The sequence below is a fragment of the Cannabis sativa genome, chromosome 8 (assembly GCF_029168945.1).
Source record: "Cannabis sativa cultivar Pink pepper isolate KNU-18-1 chromosome 8, ASM2916894v1, whole genome shotgun sequence".
NCBI classification, from domain to species: domain Eukaryota; kingdom Viridiplantae; phylum Streptophyta; class Magnoliopsida; order Rosales; family Cannabaceae; genus Cannabis; species Cannabis sativa.
In genome coordinates, this window is record NC_083608.1 from 32,312,160 (window position 1) to 32,338,535 (window position 26,376).

At 32.1% G+C, this 26,376-nt stretch overlaps 2 protein-coding genes and 1 long non-coding RNA gene across 3 annotated transcripts; 1 reads left to right on the plus strand and 2 right to left on the minus strand.

Moving 5' to 3' along the window:
• Positions 1-6,022: 6,022 nt before the first annotated feature.
• Positions 6,023-9,786, minus strand: LOC133030245 (uncharacterized). The gene is made up of 2 exons (XR_009684107.1): positions 9,383-9,786; positions 6,023-8,421 (listed from the first exon to the last, which is right to left on the minus strand). It is a non-coding gene; the product is annotated as an uncharacterized LOC133030245 (long non-coding RNA).
• Positions 9,787-10,261: 475 nt separating this feature from the next.
• LOC115699051 (exopolygalacturonase-like) lies at positions 10,262-11,980 on the plus strand. Its single transcript, XM_030626260.2, has 3 exons — positions 10,262-10,499; positions 10,575-10,883; positions 10,973-11,980. Exons 1-3 carry the CDS (start codon positions 10,371-10,373, stop codon positions 11,720-11,722), a joined length of 1,188 nt encoding a protein of 395 aa, XP_030482120.2. The 5' UTR covers positions 10,262-10,370; the 3' UTR covers positions 11,723-11,980.
• A 6,626-nt stretch (positions 11,981-18,606) lies between these two features.
• LOC115699751 (threonine--tRNA ligase, chloroplastic/mitochondrial 2) lies at positions 18,607-22,497 on the minus strand. The gene is made up of 8 exons (XM_030627291.2): positions 22,020-22,497; positions 21,788-21,934; positions 21,538-21,685; positions 20,897-21,150; positions 20,407-20,784; positions 19,853-20,161; positions 19,393-19,593; positions 18,607-19,109 (listed from the first exon to the last, which is right to left on the minus strand). Exons 1-8 carry the CDS (start codon positions 22,335-22,337, stop codon positions 18,849-18,851), a joined length of 2,016 nt encoding a protein of 671 aa, XP_030483151.2. The 5' UTR covers positions 22,338-22,497; the 3' UTR covers positions 18,607-18,848.
• Positions 22,498-26,376: the final 3,879 nt, after the last annotated feature.

Consider the following 26,376-nt stretch of genomic DNA (forward strand, 5'->3'; position numbering starts at 1 on the left):
TTTTTTTTTTTTGTGGTTTATGTATTTTTACAATTTTAAACCTATATAAATATACATATATATCATTACTAAAAGTAATATTTTAGATTCAAGAAAATTATAGGAGTGCTCCATAATGTAATTTACTTGGTAGTCAAGTGTACTACAAACACTCTAAACGATATCATCAATAAAAAAATCAATAAATTATAACTTAATAATTCAAATTAGACTTTTTCTTTGCTTTGCTTTCTTTTTTGTTTTACTTTTTTCTATGCAATTTTCAATTGGATATTGAATGAAAACGACCTTATTGATGCAATAAAACCAACAAATAATACTAATAAAAATGTTGATCAAATGAAAGGGGAAATAAGAGTAAGATACAGTTGAGTTTGATTTTAAAAAAATAACAAAAACAATACTTGTAATATCCCGAGAATTATATTGATATTTATTTGGTCATATTTTATTAAATATGTGATTGTGTGGGTATTAGAGTAGGATTATAATTCTACTTAAACTAACCATGAGTTGATTAGGGAAATATGAATTAATGAATAATAAAGCGTAATTTATTAATTACGGAGATTGTATTGAAATATGTGGGTATCGTAGATACCATATGTAATATCCCGGAAAATAAATAATATTTAAATAGACATATTTTATTAAATATGTAATTATTTTGGAAACGAAGTAAGATTATGATCTTACTTGGGATAATTATTGAGAATTTATCTAATGAAATAAAATATTTTCGGGCCCAGCAATTGTGGAAATTTAGCAATGTGGTTAGTGATGTCACGACATTAATGGAAGAATTATTTTAGGAATATTCCGGACTAGGTTAGAAATATTGAAATGTCGGTTTAATGGAATTAGCAAAAATTATCAAAATGTCCCTAGGTTATTTTGGAGATTATTTAGTTTTTGAGGGTAATTTTAGTTACCTCTTTTATTATTATTTAGGGGGCTGTAGCTTTTAAAAAAAAAAGAAAAAGAAGAAAAGAAACTTTTTTATTCCTATTTAAGTTACTTGTGAGTTAAGTAACTTCACTTTTCTCAAGCTCTTCCTTCTCCTCTTCCTTCGAGCAGTTGCAACCAGCCATTAGGGGGACTATTTTTCTTCAGCAATCTTCTACTTCAGAGCTAAACTTAATCCCCAAGCTAACCTAGATCTTGAGGTAAGTTCCTCCTTATGTTTTGTTGGTGAAATCCTAGGTTCTAAGGCTAGGTTTTGATAATTCTTGTAAGTTTCAGGGTTGTAGACTTAGTTGAGGTTTGAGTGTGATATTCTAGTTGAATTAAGTCTAATTGTGTATGTTTTAATTGAATTCATGGCTGTTGGGATCGATTTATGAATGAGGAAGCTAAAGGAACTTAGTTTTCTTCACTTGAGCATATGAATTTGAGCTAGAGATTGAACTACTGCAATTTGCAGCTTGGGATATGCTATATTTATGATATTATATTGTTCTGGAAAGTTTGGTTAGGTTTGGAGAAGTTTTGGGTCGAATTTGAAGGAAAGAACCCAAGGGAACCTGGTCTGCCAGAACCGGTCGACCGGTTGCTTGCAGGGGAATTTTTCCGGGTTTCCTTCAGGTTCAGTTTTGGCCCGGGAAGTTGTGTATCATCTGTTTTAAATTTAATATGGAATGCTTGATCTATTTTGGAGTTGTTGGAAGTTAGGTTATGTTTGATTTTAACTAGGGTTTTAATCTGAAATTTCGAGTTAAGGTATTTATTGAGTTTCGATTTGTCGTGACATAGGACCGGGATCGCCTAGCTTGTTTTCCACTCAGGACGGCCCGTACACTTGAGTTCTGAACTAAGGTAAGAAAAGTATTAAATACTGTATAAGGTTAATGTTTTGATTGTTACAGATTCGATTGAGATCGAAATCTTGTTAAACGTTGTTGTGACTTAATCCTAATCGAGGTTAACGATATGTACTGGATGTGACTCGATTATGATCGAGGGAAATAATAGGAAACGATTATTATCGTTTGACTCGATTATGATCGAGGGGAAATATTATGAAACGATTATTATCGTTCGGCTCGATTATGATCGAGGGAAATAATAGGAAACGATTATTATCGTTTGACTCAATTATGATCGAGGGGAAGTATCATGAAACGATTATTATCGTTTGACTCGATTATGATCGAGGGAAATATTATGACACGATTATTATCGTTGTGGCTCGATTATGATTGAGTAAAAGAAACGGTTATTACCGTTATGAGTAATTACTCCTGAAACCGCGGATAGGTTTCTTACTTATCGTTTGTTGTATCGGACAACGATAGTGACATATACAGCTCGTGGTTAACGAGTGGTAGGGGTACTTTATGAAGTACCTAAATTATGTGGTTATAATGTTGTGGAACGATCAAGCGTGTTATTATGTGATGAGTTGTAATTGAATACATTTTTGTTAAGGTATGATTGAATAAATGTTATATAGCTTATGAAATTGGTCATTTTTCTTATAGTCTCAGTAGCTTAGGGATGTAAGAAAACATGTTGGTAATGATGTATGATTTTGGAGTGCTTTATGAAGCACTGAAATTGTGTGGATATGCTAATGTGTGAACTAGGGTGCTTTATGAAGCATTGAAAATGAATGTTTATGATAATGCATGATTAAGGTGTTTTATGAAATACTGAGATTGTTGATTATGTATAGCTGTAAATACTCTTAATTTTGTAATGAGTTTGCTCGTATAGACGTTGAAGTGTAAATGTACGTTGAAAGAGTGTAATCTACTGGTATGAATAATCTGTTGAAATGAAATCTACTATCACTTTTCATAATATTCTTTTGTTTAATAGCTTTTCTTGCTGAGTCACTATGACTCACGGGTGCTTCATGGTGCAGGTAAGGATCAGCGGTTCTGTTTGGCCACGAGTCAGAGGTCTCCTAGCAATGTACATATCAACCGTGTTGTCTTGGTTTCCAAGAAGCAGGATCACTTTTTTTTTTATGATTGGATGTATAACCTACTCTTGTATAACGGTTTTAAAATTGGTTGTAAAAGAATTTTTACCAACAGGGGATTCCCATATTACGACAGTATTTTGAATTAAGTTAAAGTTTCTATTTTAAATTTAATTAAAGATTTTAATTAAACTACACTTTTCCTAAACTAATAGATTAATGGCAATAAGATTATAGAAGCACACACGTGGCGTTCCTGAGGTTCAGGGCGTTACAATACTTGAGTTAAACAATGTCCAAAACATAGCGACAAAATAGAGGCATAGATGAGCGTGAGTGTATTCATAATGGCAAAAAGCCAACTCCAATCATTAATGTTTTAGAACTTCTTGAAAAAAAAAAAAAATAGGGAGGCTAAGTAGCTCCATGGAAACTACAAAAAACTCTACATGAGTTAGTCGTTATTACATAGGGTCTCCACCGACTACCACTCACTTGTACGCTTTCATAGAGAAAAAAAATGTGATTGAGTTAGGAAGATTCTAACTTGAATATTTGAAGATAATTTGTTAGAAGTTACACCTTATTCTATAGAAATAAGCTCTAGCTCTATGAGAATGAAACAATTGATTTTTTTTTGATAATATAGAAATTAACAATTAATTAACAAACTTTCATTTAATGATGTATATATAACATTGAATATATATAAGTACAACAATATAGATATTTTCAGAATCTAGAAAAAAAAAAATATATATATATATATATATATTTAGAGATTTTAGCGTACCTCCAAAATAGTATCAAAGAGAAAATACATAAATTTTTCTTTAATATATTGAGGAGGGTAAACCTCAATACCTTTTTTTGGTTGTGCATGAAATTGTGAAGAAATGTTAAAATGGAGAAATTAGAATTGAAAAATTAAAAAACAAAGTAAATAGATAAATTAGAATGAAGAAATATTAAAGTGTCATCCCCACCAGCTCCAACAAAAAGATTATTGAAGATTAAGAGGAGAGAATGCCACTTCATCTAAATTTATATAGATCACAGATATATACATAAATTAAAACTAAAATTATACTAATGGCATAAAATAAGAATGTCACCCAAGAATAATGTGCTAAATGGGGTCATATATCATTACTTTACTATGTCGTGAACAAACTTATTGTCTCCTGGCTTTCTTCATTCTCCTCACACAACACACCAAAGTAATCAAATGCATAAGAAGAAATATAAGAAGAATTTTTTAAAAAAAGAAAAAAAAATTGATCATTATTATTACTAACATAATGTGTGGTCTCTTATGATTATATATGTATATATACTGTATATCTTTACAAATCTAGAGCCACTTGAGAAGGAAACTCAAAAATATTTGTGTTTTGCTTTGTCAAATCAGCTCTCATCTCTTTTAGTTAACATATAAACAAATATAACACATGATAAATTAATAGTTGATTTCTTATTTTAATAAAAATGTACACTACTCGTATAAAAAACAATTATTGGCATTGATATATATTTTTGTAACCATTCAATATAAAACGTTTTCTTAGTTTAATATGAAACCAATAAATATATAACTAAATGCTTACCTTAATATGCATACACTCAATAGTCATTAGGTTCTTTCTTTAGTTGTTATTCTTTTCATATTCTTATTTTGGAAGAATAAAATATATAGTTATAACAATAAAAATAATACTAAAGTCCTTTGTTTAATTATTATTAATGATAATGGATGATAACTCATACAATTATTGTTATTTTTTGAGGAATGGTTTTGAGTTTCATTTGTAATATTGTAATAATGTTTACATTATTGAAAGAAAATGAGAAGGAAAAAACTAATAACAAATAAAAAAAAAAAAAAAAAAAAACTACAAATTAGATAAAATAAAAGATTAAAAAGAGAGAAGGCCACATCATCTACCTTAACAATAGAATTATAAATATATATATTTATATATATATATTGTAGAACTATACCATAAACAAAAAGATATGACATGGTTCTCAAAATATATTTATATATTTTTATATATTAAAAGTACCTATCTAACGGCAATTCTTGGTTTAACGATTCTTGGTTTAACGATTCTTTTTTTATTTAGCCTTACACGATTAACTTAACAGACGGTTAACGTTAAACGTTAACAAATAAATAAACCCAATAATTAAACCCAAAAAATTAAACAATCTTTTTTAAATTAAAAAAAATATCTTACCCACATATCTCTCTAACAAATCCTACAATTTTTGAAATTTTTTTACACGGCTACATTCAAATTTCAAAAAATAAACCCAGTAATTAAACCCAAAAAAATTAAATAATCTTTACACTGCTTCATTCAAATTTCAAAAAATAAACCCAATAATTAAACCCAAAAAATTAAACCATCTTTACGATTAACTCATTCATCACCCATACAGGAAACACAACCAAAGCATACTCTACACAGATATTTTTTCACATACACATATATACAAAAATTTCATATAATTATTTTCATAATTTGTTTATAAAATTTCAAAATTAATATTATAGGAACATCGCTTTGTTCAAAATACTATCGAGAAGTTATCCGTCAAGAAAATTGCAAATGGACAAGATTAGATAAACCACTTTAATGTACTCCTTTATTTGAAGAGACACTCATTTCCTCTAATTTGTTCATGGTATTAATTTTTTTATAAGTTATATGTAGTTCCAGGAAATAGAAAATTAAAAGAATCCTCATAAACATTTCATTTTAGTTTTCCCCTGAGTAATGTTTTGTTTGAACTTTGTATATTCTTTCGATTCATTTTTTTTTTAAAACACAATAGAATTATTTCTATTAACTTTCAAAATTAAAAACAAAGATATCTATTATTTAATAATATTTCAGGCTACTCTTTTCAAAAACCTACAAAATTTATAGATTATTATACTTTTAATTTCACAATTTATATATATATATATATATATATTAAACTTAGGTTTTTTTTCTATTATACCTTTATTACATCTAAACTTTACTTTTTTATCTCCAGGTATAAAAATAAACAAAAATAGAAAAGTAAACTTTCTTTTTTCAAAAATACGGTCTCTACATGAGACTTTTCCAAAATAGTTTCTCCCAAAAGTTTTAGATCTGAAATCAACATGAACATGAATCACCTCCAAAAAATCCTAGATCTCCTCCATAATCGACGTATTCTCCAAACAACACCACTAAAGATGTAGAAGTTTTTGTCGAACACCATGAACGCCGGCGGAAAGCTTTTTGTCGATCACCATTAACGCCGGTAAGAAATTTTGATTCGATATTCAGTTATGGCAGCGCGACCAACGATCAGAGATCTCTATGAGAAGCCAACGAAATAAGATCAACAACTGAGAGGAGATGCCCATGAACATTTACCCAAAAAGATTGGGTTTTTCTTTACTTTCTTTACTTTCTTTTTTCTATTTTTTCTTTTTAGAAAAATAATAAATCTGATATTATTAATTGTGTTTACTTTAATTGTTTTCTAATCTATTATTATTAACGTTATTGAGTTGATTCACATATATTAGTTGTTTTTGTTAATATATTGTTATTGTTTTTCGGTGTTTTTTGAAAATCTAGAATGAAAACCATGTAAATTGATTTTTTTAGGTAGTATAATGAGAATATTGAGTTTGTGTTAAAATTTCAAAATAAAATTATGTTGTTTTAGCGTTGTTTTTATGTTTTCTTTTTGTTGTTGTCTATGATTGTGAAATAACAAATGTATAAATAACACAATAACAATAATAAAATAATGACGAATATAACTTTATTATTTAGAACAATAAATAATGAAATAAAGAAATAATTAATTTTAATAGTATGATCAACTTTTCTTAAATTTTCAACGAAAAATTAAAAACAACTCGGAAGAATTTGACAAATAAACATACAAGGTACCAATATTTTAAATATTTTTTTCGTAATCAGGTTGTAATTTAGTATTTCTGAACTATTTCAAAGCAAATTCATACTGAAAATTAGTTTATCTGAATAAATTGGTGGCAATAATTTAAATTTGAAAAAAAATAGTGATTCATTTAAGGTCATTTACTGATTACTGTCATATAATAGTTGTTTATAAGTTGTTCTCATGTATTAAACTGGTTGCTTAACAATATAGAAAAATTAATACACTAGTTTCAGGCATGAAACCTTTGTAAATTTTAGTACAGAGCAATGATCATTGGGATGACAACAACCACTATGTTGATTACGAATTAAGTGGAGAATTAATATCAAGAGATTGCACTTTTGCTAAACTAGTGCATATAATGATGGAGAAACTAAAATTAAACCATAAAACAACTCAAATACAACTGAAATACCAACTGAAGGAAGGCTGCCAACCACTCCAAATCAAGGATGACAAAAGTCTGTTGTTTTACATAAAGTTATTAACCAATGAAACTGATTTCACACAGTATTCGTTGTGTGTGAACACATTCAACAACACAGAAACACAATCCTTTTTGGCAACTACCCAAACAATGGTGTGCAACAATGTGATAATGACAAAAAGTGACAATCACTCAGTACACTCAAATGTGCAACAGCCCGACAACAACACAACAACAACAACTAAATAACTTTTATCTGCTCCAAGGAGGGAATCAGTTTCAAAAAAAAATTATTTTAACATGAACATATTTTATTTACCATACTTCAAAATCTTAGTTGCTTCTTAGGCAACCACTCTAAATTAAAGATGACAAAAGTCTGTTGTTTTATGCAATCTTTTTTGGAAGCTACCCAAACAATGGAGTGCAACAATGTGATAATAACAAAAAGTGACAATCACCAGTATACTCACAGTGCAACAACCTGACAACAACACAACAACAACAATTAAAAAACTTTTATCTGGTTTAAGGGGGGGATTTGTTTTAAAAGATGTTATTTTGGTTGATACTATGACTTTGACAGCAGAAACAACCGTAAAGCAACAAGAAAATAACCAAAAGCAAATCCCCGAAGATGTTGAATATTGAAAAACCTATAATTATTTGTTCATCAATTGATATTGTAACTAAATATTGTTAATAGCTAAAAAAAACTACTAACAATTATTATCTTTTTTCTCTAAAAAAGAAGACAAACATAATTATATAAATACTTAATGTATAAATTAAAAATACAATAATAATTGTTTTTCACGGTACTAAAATATATAAACAACTTAAATAAAATTATAATGTTCAATATCACGTGCAAGATATATGTAAAATTAACAACAAAGCAATGTTTCTTAAAAAATATTACTCTTCAATGCATAACAAAATCCATGCACAATAACTTGAACCTTCTTGGAAGATTGAAATATTTTCGTGTACACTTTCAATGTATGTAACTCACTTCATTCTATCAAAGGAATAGAAATAGATGACAAGCCTATTCTGATCAACATTTAAGTACATCATCACTGGAAGTCAAGTTTCTTGCATTCAACTGCAGTAGCAAAAACAACAAGATAAAAAATGAATGTATTTACAAAATAACATATAAACATCTTATAAACAACGCTATATCAACATAATCATTGAACGCATTTACAAAATAACATATAAACAACTTATAAACAACGTGAACACAACACTATATCAAAAAAACATTAAAAATCTGTAAATAAAAATTGACTAATTCATAAAACTAAAATGAACAAAAAAACAAAAGAATAGCAATATGAAAAGTTCAGCTTAAAGAAGAAGAAAAAATATAATTGAATATGTTCTCTTTCTTTATGTTAGTGAAAACTTAGTTCTTTTGGACATTTCACCAAACACATGGCATGGGTGTTTTTACACACGCACACACACACAAGTTACACAACTATAGAGCATTTTCTTGAACACTCTCAATGTGTTCAACTTACACACGAAAGGAATAGAGATTGTCACAAAGCCTATTCTAATCAACTTGGAAGTACTTCAAAACTAGGAACTAAGGTTTTTCCTTTCTACTGCAGTAGCAAAACAATACGTATAAACAACTTATAAACAACGCATAAACAATTCTGTATCAAATTTATTGATAAATTGACTAATTCATAAAATCAGAAAGAACATAAATAACATCAGAATAACAATATAAAAATCCCAGTTTGAAGAGGAATAAAAATTACAATAGCACAATTAAAGATACCCTTTTTTTTTAGGCTAGTGATTAAGAATAACTATGTTAGGCATTTCGTCAAACACATGGAAGGTATGCTCTTATATACACATTAACAAAATATTCAGCTTAAAGAAGAAGAAGAAATTTACAAAATTTGAGGGCAAATGAGTAGAATCAATAATAAACAATCACACTACAACAATATTTTTAATTAACTTTCAAATCTAAACTTTTATTAATGTAATTTGAAAAGGAAAAAAAAAAAAAGAAGAAGAATAAGAAAAGAACAACTTACAAATCGAAGCTTCAAAAAATATTAATAGCACTAAAAATAAGTTTGAAAAAGAGGGAGATGGCTTGATCAAGAGGGAAATAAATCTGAAAAAAAAAAGTCTCTCTTTCTCCCTAGACCACAACATAGAAGGTTGAGTAGATGTTTTGCTTGACATCGAGGGCTGGGACAAGAGAGCGGGAGACGATCGAGAAAGGTTGGATGTGAGATGGAAATGGTGGAGATGGTTGCCTTTTGAAGTGGATCTGTGTGAATAGGAGGAAGAAGGAAAAATAGTATAATGTATAATTGTAAATATCAAACTTTGTAAATAGTATTAAAGAAAAAACCCCAAAGTAAAAAAGTAAAAAAAATATAGGGCAAGCATAAATGTTTAATATTGGAAAAAAAAGTCACTTAGTGTAAATTTCTCTTAAACTTATTATTATCATTTCCAATATATTTTTACTAATATTTGTAGTTTAATTTAAACTCCATTTTACTAGACATAAAAGTTTAATTTAAATTTATTATTCAAATCTCTCTAAATTTAATATTATTTATTTTTGATTCATTTATTTTCTTTCGAACTCATAATATAATACTTAATATAAAACATAGCATACGTGCATCGCACGTAACAATATACTAGTATATATATATGACATGGTGATTCCATGTCAATTAAGTTAAAATATGACGAGAATTTCTGGATCATTTTCTTTATTAATTTGTCTTTCTTACTAAATCTGAGTTATAACCAATGTCAGGTCAAAAATGGAGAGATTAAAGGAAGAATGTGCTAATTTTAGAGTTAAATCCTTGGTCGAAAATATGGGAGAATCAATAGTAAATTAACTTAATTTAGTAATATTTAGTTGGGAATCATTGGTATTCATATTTGTATCGGGCCTATAAAACTGATGGAAATCTAATGTAACTTTCATTCTTCAATCAAAACAAAAAGCAAAAGCAAAAAAAAAAATTAAAAAAAAAAATATACAAATACAAAATGGGTCTCATCGAACGAAACAAGAATGCAATCTCTTTGCTTGTATTTTTGACGATTTCAGTCACAATTAACTGTGTCTCCTTTGATATAACCAAATACGGTGCAAAACACGATTCTGATGTGACTCAGGTAACTCCACAAATTTGTTAATTATAATAAATTTTATATATATATTTATATAATTGGATCGTGTGTTGTTTATAGGCTATAGCAAATGCATGGAAAGACGCTTGTGCGGCACCAACGAGATCGAAAGTATATATTCCAAAAGGAACATTCAAATTAAGCAAAGCATTTTTGGCTGGACCATGCAAGAATCCCATCGGGTTTGAAATCGCAGGCACACTTCAGGCTCCATCTAAGGCTAATGGGTTCCAAGAGGGGCAGGGATGGATTACTTTTGAAAAAATCAACCAGCTAACCATTTATGGTGGCGGAACTTTTGACGGTAACGGTGAATCCAGCTGGGGACAGCATTGTAAAAGGACCCAATATTGCAGCAAACTCCCCGTTGTGAGTACTATATATTTATTTTATTTTATTTTTATATGTATATTGTTTGGATAATTAATTAATGGAATGGACTGGAATGGAATGAACAGAATATTAGAATGAACTATCTGAACGACACAGTTATTAAGAGCATAAGATCCGTGGACAGCAAACAATTCCACTTTGCAATTATAGGAGCAGTTAATCTAACGTTTAAGAAAGTGAAGATAATAGCACCAAAAGATAGCTGGACGACTGATGGAATCCACCTTGGGCGTTCGAGTAACGTGACCATCACCGACTCAGTGATTCAAACAGGAGATGACTGTATCTCAATTGGGGACGGAACCAGAGACTTAGAAATAACAAAAGTTGTATGCGGACCTGGCCACGGAATCAGCATCGGAAGTCTTGGAAAGTACGAGAATGAACAACCAGTAGAAGGTATAATCGTGAAGAACTGCACATTCAAGGGTACCTCAAATGGAGTTAGGATCAAGACATGGCAAGCTTCTCGTGAAGGTATTGCAAGAGACATGCATTTTTCGGATCTCATCATGGACAATGTTGAGACTCCAATCAGTATTGACCAGGAATATTGCCCATGGGGTGTGTGCTCTCAGTTTAAGGGGAAGCCATCCAAAATCAAGCTTAGTGATATCAGCTTCAAGAACATTAAGGGAACTTGTTCCACTCCTGTTGGTATCAAGCTTGTTTGCGGTGGATATGGATGCAAAGATGTCAAGCTCTCCGGCATTGATCTCAAATACAATGGCAAAGATGGCAAACTTACCTCAGTTTGTAAGAATGTCAAACCCAGCGTCTCCGGCTACATGAACCCCTCAGCTTGCAGCCATTAATTAAATTAACTCATTCATTTTCTATGCATGCCTTCCATCCAATAATAATCAACAGTTAATGCTTAATTTCTTTATTAATTAATTATGTATTCTTGCGCGAATCAAACAGCGTAATTTTTCATTTTATCTGTTTTTGCCTCAATCACCATATATATGGTTCGATAAAGTGATTTGTATCATTTATTTTTGCTGCATGCAGCCAAGTTATAAATCATTGTTAGACATAAATTAATAAATATGTATAAACTTTTTGACAAATAATTCATACGTGTTTTCCCTTTCTTTTTATATATAAATTTAATTACACCAAAGTATTACTTATTCATTATTGTACTTATATATCCGTTTTGTTAGATAAACTTATCAACTGTGTAATTATCTCTAATTATACTAATTTAAATGATATATCGTTACTCTGTTTTAATCTCTCCACATTGCCATTGAGAAAATTCCCCAAAGGTCCTTTGAATTAAAAGAAGAATGATTAGAAAGCATCAGAAGTGATCAGCCCACTTCCCTTCGGAACGTGGCGATTCTCACTCTCGCTGCTCGTTTTCTCCATCTTCTCCCAAGACTTTTTATCATTAGTGGCACCTTTCTGCTACTCTTCTTTGACCCGTTCTCTATTGTCACTACAACAATACCAATAATTAGGGGGAGAAGAGTCCACCGGTATTAAAACCCAAATCAGTCGGTATTTGCTATGACCGGCGGGGTTCTGCCGGTATTGCCCCGCCGGTAATACCCGGTCTCTATTAATCATTAATAACGGCGGATTGACACATCCGCCGCTATTAATAATTAATACCGGCGGACCATTAGCGGTGATCCCCGCCGGTATTTAATGCGTCAAATTCAATTGGTGACACATTAATAGCGGCGGGTCCCGCCGTTATTAATGTTTTTATAAAAAAAAAAACAATAAATTATAAATATATTTATATTGATATTGATATTTATAAATATGTTTATAATTTATTTATTTTTTCAGATTAATATTATTAATAAATATTAAAATAAAAATTAACAATAATCCAATTACTACACACATTATGAATTAAAAATTATCTATCATAAAAATTAAATAATTATCATCCATACATAATTTAAAACTTAAAGAAATCCAAACGTAATTAAAAACTTAATAAATCCACACATAACTAAAATAAACATAAACTAATTATTATTGTCTTCATCAAACATATCATCTAAAAAATTTGAGCCGGTAGTGTTCAAGTTAAGATCAAGATTTTGTGCATTGTCCTGAGCTTGCGATACTGGCGGTGATGGGTAATATGGTTGCTGGGAAGATAGAATCTCCACAAATTTTCGAGTATGTCGTTGTTGTGGTGAATTCGGAGATTGTTGTTGTTGCGAAACATTTAGAGATTGTTGATGTGGCGAAAAATTCGGTGATTGTTGCTGAAACTGATCAGGAAAAATATATGGATTTTGTGCACCGAAAAATTGACCCAGAGATTAAGGTTGCTGCATTGGACCCCCACAAAACATCGGCTGCTGAGATGAACTCCCAAATTGACCAAACATCGGTTATTGGGATTGTGATCCTCCAAAAAAATTAGAGTAGAAAAATTGAGGAGACTGAGAGGAGTCTCCAAACATGTTCGGAATAAGAGGAGATTGGGAGGAACTTCCCTGCACAATAGGAGATTGATGAGTCTGCTGAAAAGGTTTTTGTTGCGGCCTTGGACATGTTGCCCTACTCTAAGGTTGGGTTGGTAAATATTGTTGAAGGAATCTGCTAAAGCGCGGGTCATACAGATAAGAAGTGTCGTGTCCCGGTGGAAAGCGTTCACGCAATCTCTGAAACATCTCAGCCATAATACCAACATCTCTGAGAAAAAGTAGACCCTGCTTGAGATTGAGTTTGACTTTGGCTTGAAGAGCTAGATGATGTTGTTGATCTTTTCCCATTCTTTGCTATGTTGTAACCGACTCCTCAAATATAGTCACTCCTCTCACCAAAAACATTGCCCATGACCTTGTATGGGATGTTAGGTGGCACCTCCGAGGATCCAGAATCACTGCCGAATTGGCTTTGAAATCTACTTCTCGCCATCTCTTCCTCCATTTCTTTGGTGAGTTCCTCCTAACCATAAATAAAAATTGTTAAATATTTAATTGTGTGATAATTTTAAGAAAAAAATGAAATATTAGTGTAACTCACCCTTTTCTCTTTAGCAGCATCATTAACCCAAGATTTATCCTTTTTTCTAAGATGGTTGTCTTTCCAAGTTGGTAAATATATTTTTCTAGCTCCTTCTGTATTGTTATCAGTGTTAGATTCTGTAAAAATTATAATTTCATTAAATGAATTAAATATATACTTACAAATTCATGACGCTGAGCTCCCATAGATTTTGTGCCTTGAGTTGAGGGGTACTTCATTTGTTTTCTGTTTTTCTTGTTTTGATTGGAACGCTCTATAAATTTTGGGCTAAAAAAACAAATCAATAATCTCTTTCCAATGCTCTCTTGTTACATAGTGCTCGGGCGTAGCATTGAGTGCCACCTCTAGATTATCAGGGTTTCCTTCGTAATATTTTTGAAAGAAAGTATGCCTAATATTTTTTCTTTCTGAATATCTTTTGCCCAGCTCAGGGTAAAGAGTCATCATCACTTTTTCAGGTTCTAGGTGACCATCGATATCATAATAATACTACATTTGAAGAATTAAATTATTAGTTAGTTGTTTGATTATTTATGAATGAAATTTATTATATCCATTAATTGATTACCTTCATTCTCTGCACAACTTGTTCTTTAAAATGTTGAGGTACATCACTAAAATTTAAGTAGTTCCCCTCCAATAATGTGCTCACTTCGACACCCAACAGTCGGATGAAAGCTTGGTTCTCCAAGCCAACAACTTTTCCTGTTGCAGGATCAAGCGTAAGCGGCAATGGCCCTTGATTCGCCCGCCTGCGAGTCTCTAATGGTATATTACTAGCAACACCACGACTTTTTCTTTTGGGCAGTGGTGTTGCCTCGCAAGTTGAGGGTACCCTACTAGGATCTGGTGGATCAAAACCATCACCGTCTCCCCCGTGAGAAGAAGCTATATTGGCTGACATTATGACTCTTTAAAAGCAAAGTTATATTACTAAATTAGTATGAATGTAAATTAGCAAAACAATATTTATAGTTTGACTTACAATTAACATAATCAAATTCATCACTTATAATATTACTACAAAAAATTAAAAACATAAGTAAACTAATAGTCACTATCACACTCATCATTTTCAGAAACTATATCATCTTCACATCGATCAATTAGCAACTCGTCACCTTCATCAGCTATTACATCATCAACGTCACCATCTATAGCATTTTCATCAGCCTGATTAACATTCAAATTTTGTGTAGTATCAATTATTGTCGCCACTTCAGAAGGTTGCAAAATTAACTCTCTTAGATCCACAGTCAACCGAAAATTTGAGCAGCTTAAATCATGTACAATATCTTCATCATCTTCATCCTCCTCAATATCCCAAATTTGTCGATGGTTTACATTCTCAACTATTTTCCAATGTCTACCTTTAAGCAAATCATCGAGGTAAAATACTTGCTTAGCTTGGGTAGCAAGTATAAATGGGTCATCTTTAGACCATTCACCACTAACATTGATACTAATGATATTATTCTCAATGATTGTTTTCTTCCTCCGTGGATTGGTATTGAACCATTTACACTGAAATAATGTCACTGAATACACACCACAAAAAGTTAACATCATCACATCTTTCATCGTTCCATAATAATTAAATCTTTCTATTCCCACCACAGAGACACCGCTATTTTACGTAGTACGCTTCTTATCACGTTCAGCTACCATGTAACGAACACCGTTCACTACAATCCCTTCATAATATGTTACTAAGTGATCTGACCCACATACTAAGGCTAACAACTCTTCACTGTTCTATAATGATCCAAGCTTGTGTAAATCATATATCTAAATGAACAAAATTATCTTAGAATGACTCATAATTAATCATGATAATTTTCAAATCTTAATTGAGAGTCTCATATCACCTTCTTATGAAACCATCGCTGGAGATTTTTTTTGTGTAAGATGTTATGATCTCCATTTGGGTATTGAAGTTTAATCTCTTCTAAGTGTTCACTGTAAGTCATATAGCATCACTATGTTAAATGTTATACAAGACTATTTAGAATTAGACCAAATATTGATTAATAAAGGGAAAAACTTACTCTAAATATGGTCTGATTTCAGGTGAATTGTCAAAGATGAACCACGCCTTTTCACGAGTTTTTCTGTCCAGAGGCATGATATTTGCTTTTGTTAGGGGACGACATTGTGATTGGAAGACGATAAGAATTCTAGGAATCACATCATCTTCATTGCGATCAAGTCTGTTAAATTTGGTTTCTACGCCCTTAAAATACATTGAACAAAACGTCAATGCCTCATCTGCAACATAGCTTTCATCTATTGACCCTTCAGGACGAGCTTTATTTCCAACATAGTTCTTCAATTTTTTCATCTACCTCTCAAAAGGGTACATCCATCTCATAAGCACAAGTCCACCCAAGATTGCTTCTTCAGGCAAATGTAAGACCAAATGAATCATGATATCAAAAACGCTCGAGGAAAAATCAACTCAAACTTACACAATATCAAAACACGGTCTTTTTGTGCTTCCTCCATATCTTTAATGTTTATAGTTCTTGAACATACTTGCCTAAAAAAGTTACATAATTCAGCAATAGTTGTCGATATATCTTTCGGGAGAAACTTGCGGACACAAACTGCCAATAATCTTTGTATAATTAGATGACAATCGTTAGACTTTAATCCAAGAATATTTGATAAATAATTGTTCACTTTCTTCTTCAAATTTGAGCAAAATCCATCGGGAAACTTCACGTCTTTGATAAATTGAAAAAATTTCAATTTTTCATCAACTTTGAGAACGTAAAGGGCGTGTAACTTCATCAACTTACCATTGTCATCTTCATAAATCCACATCCATTCCTTTATTCCTAATTTCTTCAAATCATGCCTCGCGTTAGTTGTATCCTTTGATTTATCGTTGTCCAAGATTGTGCCCAACAGACTGTCACACACATTCTTCTCAACATGCATCACATCAATATTGTGTTTTAAAGTGTTTGTACACCCAATAATCAAGCTCATAGAAGATACTTTTTTCCTCCAATTTTGATCTTCTGCAACCCGTCTGCGAAGTACACCACTAAACTGGTCATGTTTTCCAAGAACTTGTGGCACAAGTTTGTTTACTTGTTCGAGAATTTCATCACAAGTAAAACGTCTCGGTGGATGTCTTCTTTCAATTTCTCCATCAAAGTTGGTGTCCCTTCTAAATCGATGGTTACTGGGCAAGAATCTTCTGTGACCTACATATGATGTCTTACCAATCACTCGTATCGAAGAAGTGTCTTCGTTACATGTTGGACAAGCTTTGTATCCTTGACCACTCCATCCAAACAAACTACTTCGAGCAGGAAAATCATTAATAGTCCATAAAAGGGTTGCACGCAACTTGAACATAGTGTTTGTCCTACAATCTCTCGTATCAACTCCATCAACCCACAACTCTTTCAGCTCATCCACCAGTGGTCTTAAAAATACATCCATGTTTTTACCTGGTGATTTTGGTCCAGGAATTAGTAGGGCCAACATGAAATTATTGTCTTTCATGCACATCCAAGGTGGAAGATTATAGTTTGCTAACACGACAGGCCACATACTGTATGCTAGGGTCATGTTGCCAAATGGATTAAAGCCATCAGCAGCTAAACCTCGTCTAAGTCTTCTTGATATTGGATAGAGAATGGAGTGTCTTTTAACATGGATTTCATCAACTCCAAACTCTTTAGGGATAAAATCCATTTCCAAGTTGTAGCTTGTTTACAATATTTGGTAAATTGTCACTGTTTAGCATACTGGAAGATTCTCTGTAAAGAGCAAAGCATAGGAAATGTTGTACAGAATCATGTTCCAACCATATCTCTAATCATCTTGATATGTAACCCAAAGCTGTCCTGTTCAAATTTTCTATAAAAAAATAAAATAAAATAAAGAAATCCCATCATCAACAGCTAATATCATGACTATATCATATGAAAAATAGATAATAAGAACAATCATATATGGGCAAGAAATCAGAAAAACCATATCAAAAAACCTAGTAGCTTAAGAAAAATAAATACAAATTCAATTACTCACGAGTATATGTTGAAAATCAAATAAAAACAAATATAATGTCATGTATTGTATGATTTTCAATATAGGGACTCACGTTGAAGAGTATAAATGTGAGCTCCCATGGATGAAATGCACCCTCTTTAGGACCCGAAAAGTTACAAAAATCGAACGACGGAAGAGGGTCGTGGTGGTGGTCGGTGATGAAGGTGTTGACGGAATTCCCTGGCTGCTTACAAAACTACGACAGTGATGCTACGATTCCTCGGGTCTTCAGTTTGTCTCCTTAAACTTCCCCAACGCTTCCCTCAAACTATTTGATGCCCTGCTTGTACACAACAAGTTCGGTTCCCCCCTCAAGGCCTTTCTGTTCTCCTCAAGACGATTGATCTCCTCTCTCTTTGTACCTCCCAAAACCTTATCCCTAATTCTATTACCTCTGACTCTGACATCCCCGAAAGTCTCCCTCCAAGCACTTCTTTGATTGATGATACTGATAAATCCAAAAGACAATTACGACATTGATAATATTGATTTTTCATCTTTCCTTTCTCCATTAGGTTTACAGTTTTAAGGATTTGAGACGCAAAAGGTGATGATAAGACCAATTTATATGCTAATTGAGTTAGAGATTTAATTTAACGTGAGAGTTAATAGCAGTTTTAATATATAAAGATAAAGATATATAGATTTTATAGCGAGTGAAAAACAAAGCTGGTAATCCAATTGCGGATTTACATTTGTACTCTTTGTCGACTGTACAAAAAACAAAAAATATATATCCTTTATGTGACAATTCTTTCTACGGAGTAAACTTGTATAGAGAGAAAAGTAATTTTCTATCTCAACTATTCAATGCAATAAAATTACTTGTACTTTTTCCAATACATTCAGGTTAAGCACACAAGAACCTCAAAAGGCTGTTCTGTTTTCAATGGCAGACATGGTTTTGCTGATAAAATCGTCAACTGTCATGGTGCCAATATCTCCAACAAACCTTGTTCGTATTGTAACAGTACCTGTATCAAGCTCCTTGCCTCCCACAACTGCCATTAGGGGAATTTTCTGAGTTTCAGCATTTCTTATGAGCTTGGGGAGGCGCTCACCGTGGCAAACTTCAGCTCGAATTCCATTTTCTTTCAGTTTCTTGGCTACTTCATTGCAGTATTCAAGCTGTGAAAAGGCATTCATTACACAGAATTTAATAATCAACACTCTCCGCGATATGTAAAAAAGGACTAACCTAAGGTTTGCATATTAAATAAATAGAACAATCCACCGACTCCCAGATTTTGTGCCAAATTCACAATATACATATAGAGCATTATGGTATTGATAATCACCACGAATAATGAATCAGATTTCACAAAAGAGAACCCCATTTTAACAAGAAAACTTAAAGAAAACCCATAGTTTACATATTACTAATTCTTGCCAATTACTCTTAAGTACTTGCCTGTTTATCAGTAACTGGCAAAATTCGAGCTTGGATTGGAGAAAGCCACAGTGGAAAATCCCCAGCATAATGCTCTATGAGGACTCCAAAAAATCGTTCTAAGGAACCAAGCACTGCCCTGTGAATCATGATAGGCCGCTTCTTTTCTGAGTTAGAATCAACATATGTGATGTCAAATCGTTGTGGAAGGTTAAAATCAACCTGTAAAATTAAAGAAAATAAAACTCAGCCAATTGAACACGAGAATTAGCCACCATTTCCCCCCCAAAGGAGATATTATGCATCTAGTAATCGAAAAGGTAACTATAAGTATAAAGAAGACATGTAAAAAAGGAACCGAACCAAGATGATATAAAAGCTATGGAGCTATGCAAAATTATGCTGATTAAATTTCCCTCTTATCTTACAAAAACAAAAACAAAAACAAAAAATTGATTAGAACAGTAAGTTGATGAATTACTTGTATGGTTGAGCACTGCCACTTCCTTCCCAGAGCATCCTCAATCTTAAGATCAATCTTAGGTCCATAAAACGCACCACCACCTTCATCGATTTCATAGCTCCAACCCTTGTCGTCTAAAGCATCTTTTAGGGCAGATGTTGCTTTATCCCAAATATCATCGTCTCCCACGGACTTTTCTGGCCTTGTAGAAAGATTCACCTCATACTTACTAAATCCAAATTGCAGTAGCATTTCCTCTGTAAGATCCAGGACACCCCTGATCTCATCTTTGATTTGGTCACTTAAGCAAAATATATGTGCATCATCCTGAAAATTCAATCTGAGAGTTAAACTGACAAGCTGCTAAATTTTATGCATTTGGTTAACCATTATAAGGAACCCCCAGACACTATTACATGGTAATAATATGACTAAACCAAAACCTGCATACTATTTGAGTAAAACATCCTGTTCAAAATTCAAATAGCCCCTACCTCGTTAATTGACTTTAGTAAGGAGAATAAACAATATCACAGTAAGTTCAAGGAAAAAAAAAAGTGATGTGTATATACCTGAGTGAACCCTCTTACTCGAAAAAGACCATGCAAACTTCCAGATAATTCATATCTATATACTGTTCCCAACTCCGCAACTCGAATAGGAAAATCCTGATAAGAGTGTTGCTTTCTTTTGTATATCAAAATATGGTAAGGGCAGTTCATTGGTCGAAGCTGATAAAGTTCATCTTCAATGTTCATCTGATCATACATATTCTCCTTGTAAAAATCTATATGCCCACTAATCTTCCAAAGATCTGCTTTTGCTACATGTGGAGTGTAGAGCAGATCATAACCACGATCTATATGTATTTTTCTCCACAAGTCTTCAATAATGTTCCTTACAACAGCACCTTTGGGATGCCAAAACACTAAGCCCCCTCCAGCATCATTCTGCAAAGTTCAGCCTATAAGCTAAAAAAATTTCAACACAAAATCTATTTTGATAGAATGCAGAAAACACAATGTAATACAGAAGAAATCTAACAGAACTCAAATAGTGTACCTGTATAGAGAACAGATCAAGATCTTGACCAAGGCGTCTGTGATCCCTACGTTTAGCTTCCTCTTTGAAGTGAAGGTAAGCCTTCAACTGCTCTTCATTTTCCCATGCCGTGCCATAAATTCTCTGAAGCATTGGTTTATTTTCATCTCCTCGCCAGTAAGCACCAGCAACCGATTCAAGTTCAACAGCTCTTCTGTTAATTATCCCAGTTGAGGGGACATGAGGTCCAGCACAAAGGTCCCACCACTCACCACCTAATAATATTTAGTCCAGGAAAGAAGATGACATTAGATATGCTTAAATGAAATCTCACAAAAAGCAAGTAAAATTATACAGAAAGGAAATAATTAAATATGGGAATGTGATGCCAGGAACACATACAAAAGAGCCCACAAACTGTTTTTTAAAAGACAAACAAAAAAAATTTGAAGAACCAGCGAAGGCATAACTTCTTTACAAGTCATGGGTTTATTGTTATCAACATTACCATCAAGTTCTATCGTTAGTTTGATAGTAAAGTATTAGAGTGCATAATATATCCCCAAAAAGTACTGGAACACTGTCTTTTGTTGCATATTGTAAACTTGATAAGTAGTAGAAAAGAACTTGGAATAGTAAGCAGCGTGATTAGTAGTCCTTACCAATGTGGTAGATGGTAATTGGTTCTTCTTTAATACTGTCTAAAATTTCTAATTTATATGGTTCATTGAGAGCCTTTATTCTGCTGTGTGCCTCATCCCTGGAAACTTCTTCTCTAACAAGTGGCAAATTTCTAGCAATAATGCGATCCTACAGATAATTGCAAATAATTTAAGTCTATATCCTAAAAACATAAACTTTTTCAGAACGTTAAAGCAAATGAAGATTAAAGGAAAAGTGAGCTTGTCTAACCATCTCCTTCTTAATTTTCTTCAAGTCTTTGTCAGTTAATGGTTCCATATCAAAATCATAATAAAAACCATTATCTATCCATGGCCCAATCGTAACTTTTGCATTTGGAAAAAGCTTCTGGACAGCCATGGCCATTACATGAGCACACTGCACGAGTACACAAGTTTCAATTAGATGGTAGACCCAATAAAAATAAAACCACACACAGACAAAAGTGATAAATTTAACAGACCGTGTGGCGAATCCTGAGCAGCTTCTCAGACGACTCGTTGGTGGGAAGAACGAGAGGTTTTTCAGCAGAACCCTTTTCCAGTGGGTCGTTCTGGTCAGAAAGTAAGGTGTGGGATGCGGAATCGGTAGCGACAGCGGAAGAAGTGGAGAGGCCATTTCTGGTCTTGTAAAGAGCCAAAGCCCTGAACTCGAGCTTGGGCCATGAAAAGCTGCGACTGAGATTGGAGTGTAAAGAAGACTTGTTTAAGATAGGGCCTGAAACGAAAGCTGAGGCGGAGAAGAGGGAGTGAGTGCTCACCATTCTTTGAAGAATGAACATTTGAGCCTTCTTCTAATGGCCACACCAATATTATTAGGTGGTGAGTGGTGGAGGTTACGTTTTGCGCTGTCTCGGAAGTCTTCGAGGTTTAGCTGCCTGTAAGGAGAGAGGACTACGAGTACGGATATTGAAGGGTGGGTTAGGAATTTGGCTACCCCAAAATTTACTTTTTTTTTTTTTTTTGGAAAATTTTATTTAGACCCGAAAAATTTATAAAGACACCACATTTTAATAATTTTTATTTTATATAAAATTTATATCTTTAATTGTATTAATAAACCTATTGAACAAAAATAAATTATATTTTAAATATTATGACAAAAAATTAAAATAAAAAATTATATTAAATTTTCTTAGAAAAAAATTAAAAAAATATATATATACATGAGTTAGAAAAAATTATGAAAATAATATAAAAATAAGTATTGAAATTAACATGAAATAGAGTGAGGAAAAAATTAAAAAAAAAATCTTAAGAGTAATTTATTAAAATAATTTAAGTTTATATTTTTTTTAAAAAATTGGGTGTATTTATCATTTTATAAATGCCCTTCATTTTAATTATTTTTATTTATATAAATATGTATTTTTAATCCATCTTTAACGTGGAGAGAAATTATGTGGGAAAAGAATTACTTGTCAGAGAACTTCGATGGAAGGTTGGTAATGGGGATGAAATTTTTTGCGCCAGAGACCCTTGGCTGCCAGGTTTCACCTCTTTTACGCCTCTAGTTTTTCAAGGTGATGACAAAACTCTAAAGGTTTCGGCTTTACTCTCGGACAATCGTCAATAGAACTTGTCCATGTTAAAGTCTTTATTTTTAGACTCTGCTGTCAACAAAATACTCAGTATTTCTCTTACTCTTGATGAACAACAAGACACCCTTATGTGGTATCATGAATCTAATGGTATGTATACAGTTAAATCTGGTTATGGTCTGGCTATGCAGTTAAAAGACCAATCTCCATCAGCTAGTGGCATTCTTGCCCAACAATAGTGGAAAAAATTCTGGGGGCTGTCCTTACCCTCAAAGATTCGAATTTTTCTTTGGCGTGCCATCCATGACTGCCTTCTTGTTGTTGAAATTCTTCACACCATGCATATAAATGACTCTGCAACCTATTCTATTTGCAACTGTTACAAAGAGACAATCATTCATGCTCTCTTCCTTTGTAAACGGGTTCAACAAGTTTGGAATCACTCCACTTTTAGTCTTGAAGGTTTGTCTTTTAACAATAGGAGCTTGAAAGAAATATTGATGCATTTTTCTGTATCATGGACTTCATTACAGTTAGAATAGTTTGCAACTATTCTTTGGAGTATATGGAGTGAACGAAACAAAGAAATGCATGGTTCTGTGCCAAAAAATGTTGATACTATTTTTTATTTTGCCCTCTCTTTCTCAAAAGATTATCATAAAGCTAGGGAAGGTTCAAATCGAGTTGCAGCAAACAACCACTCCAATGCAAGATCAGTGTCACGAGATGCTTCATAATTGCTCCCCCTGTGGCCATCTGAAACTTAACACAAATGTTGCAGTAGACAGAATGAAGCAAGTTACAGGCTTTGGTGCTGTCTTTAGAAATAGCTCTGGCGATATAGTCGCTGCTATGGCTGTCCCATTTAAAGGTTGCTTTAAACCTGAAATAATGGAAGCTATGGCTTTAATGCACAGTCTGAAATGGCTTTGGGAGCTAAAACTACTAGTTCATTTAATTGAAACGGATTCTCTTTTGGTGGTTCAAGGATTGCAAACTGCCCAAATGTCAGTTTTTGATTTTCATTGTATCTTAGATAATATTTCCCTTTTAGTATCCAACTTTCCTGGTGCTCAGATCTCTCATGAGTTTAGGTCTGCTAATAATGCCGCTCATTTGTTGGCAAAATTTGCACTCTCGGTGGATACTAATTGTTCATGGTTTGACGAGATACCTCTACCACTGATGCCTATTGTATTATAACTTCCATATTTTAATATAATAGCATTTTATCTCAATTAAAAAAAATATGTATTTTTAATTGTATTATTTTTTTTTTTTGTAATTTATATTCTTAAAAAATATATTTATTAAATAAAAATAAATTATAACAAAAAAAAATAAAATAAAAAATTATATGAAATTTTATTAAAAAAAAATAAAATAAAATTACACGATTTAATATATATATATATGAAAATAAAATTAAAATAATTTTGAATTAATACAAAATAATATAAGAAAAAAATTAAAAGTAATTTTTAAAAATTATTTTATCCTTAATTTTTCAAATATTAAAGTGCACTTATCATTTTATAAGGTATAAATAGAATTTTTTTTATTTTTTTATTAGATTAGATTAGCATTCTTCTCAATATATATATAGATCGTTTCTTAATGGAAACCAAAATATATTATTTTATTGCTGATGTGGCACGGTCACTAACTTGCCATAGCAAGTACTTAACAACTTTGAAAAGTCAAATTGGTGAGGTGGCATAATGGAATCTTTCATTGTATTTTACATTTAATTGGAGATTCTTTTTTTTGGCCAAAAGGAATGGTGATCCCACCCAATCAAAACAAGCTCTCTTTTTAATCTATTGACTATATATTTCCAATGTAATGTTTGAATAGTTTTAAATTTTTTTTTTTGAATTATTATACAGAATTGAATCCAACTTATTATTTCAAATATTACATGTAATTATTCATATTAACATAGATGAACAAGAAAAATATCATACCACCACCATTGTTGAAACACCTAACCCAGGGTCGAAAGTTTGAAGAAGGAAAAATCGACCAACAAAGAAACGTTTTGAGGGTTCGATTATTGGAGAATAAAATCGCACCCGCCATAGATCGACCAACAAAGAAACGTTTTGAGGGCTCGATTATTGGAGAATAAAATTGCACCTGCCATAGATCGACCAATAAAGAAACGTTTTGAGGGCTCGATTATTGGAGAATAAAATCGCACCCGCCATAGAAGATTATGAAGAAGACGAATAGAAGTAGAGAAGGAGAGATGGATGTTGTGGGGAGAAGAAGAGAAAAGGATTACAAAATGGAGAGAATGCTTAGAAAATACGAATCTCACAGGGATGGTGAAACATGCAAAAATAAGAGAAATGTCAAATATGAATCTCCAAAACGTAGGATGTCCAGATCTATTTTAGATCGTGCTCGTCTATATCAATCCCCTACTAAAAAGTTTGATTCATCTTCATTTTCTAAATCTAGGAGAGGAGCTCGTTGTTGTAACATTGAAAACTCTGAATGTTCTTTGTGTAAGGTAATATACAAAAATTATTTTTTATTTTGGTATTTAGAGTAGTCCATGAATAATTTCTTTTACACTTGTGAACTTCGCTGTTTTTTTTTTTTTTTTTTTTTTTTTGTAATGATAGGGACATAATTGTCACAAATGTGTTCATAATAAAGATGACAATATACCTATTCCTCCATGGAGTTTTGTGATTCTGGATGAAGATGGTGAAGCTACAATCATTATTATACCTACAAATGTTAACATGGACTCTCTAAAAATTCCGGAACACATAAAATGTGTAAGTATTTGTATCTCTTGTTGTTGTGATTTTAGCGTAGTCCTACATATATATTACATTTTTAAAGTATTCATAAGTTTTTTTTTTTTTTTTGGATGATAGGTTAGTGTGCAAAAGGTCAATACTTTGATGACAATATGATTGTTGGATTGCACAATGTTTTGGTCACGAAGATCCTTGAATCTAAAGAACGATTGAATGGTTCTAATATCTCATACATCAACTACGTCGTCGCCTAGTAAGTTTACATTGACAATTTAAAAACCTCATATATCATTACTCTACATCTGTTTCTAACTATTATAACAGTTATTGACTCTTCTTGCCACTTTTTATTTTTTTGTTTTACTTTTAGGTTGAAATCGATACAATAAACTTGCATGCGGACAATAGTGTGGAAAATACACCACATGAGAGTATTGAGTAATATTCAAACTACTAAGTATAAACTAATATTGAAGATGTTAGATGAGTGTATGTATTATTGA

Coding starts and splice junctions, on each gene's coding strand:
- LOC115699051 (XM_030626260.2), top strand. CDS start 10,371: ATGGGTCTCATCGAACGAAACAAGAATGCAATCTCTTTGCTTGTATTT. Junction 10,500..10,574: donor ACGATTCTGATGTGACTCAG/GTAACTCCACAA, acceptor TGTTGTTTATAG/GCTATAGCAAATGCATGGAA. Junction 10,884..10,972: donor ATTGCAGCAAACTCCCCGTT/GTGAGTACTATA, acceptor TGGAATGAACAG/AATATTAGAATGAACTATCT.
- LOC115699751 (XM_030627291.2), bottom strand. CDS start 22,337: ATGTTCATTCTTCAAAGAATGGTGAGCACTCACTCCCTCTTCTCCGCC. Junction 21,686..21,787: donor AGAAAATTAAGAAGGAGATG/GTTAGACAAGCT, acceptor AATTATCTGTAG/GATCGCATTATTGCTAGAAA. Junction 21,151..21,537: donor AATTACCATCTACCACATTG/GTAAGGACTACT, acceptor AAATATTATTAG/GTGGTGAGTGGTGGGACCTT.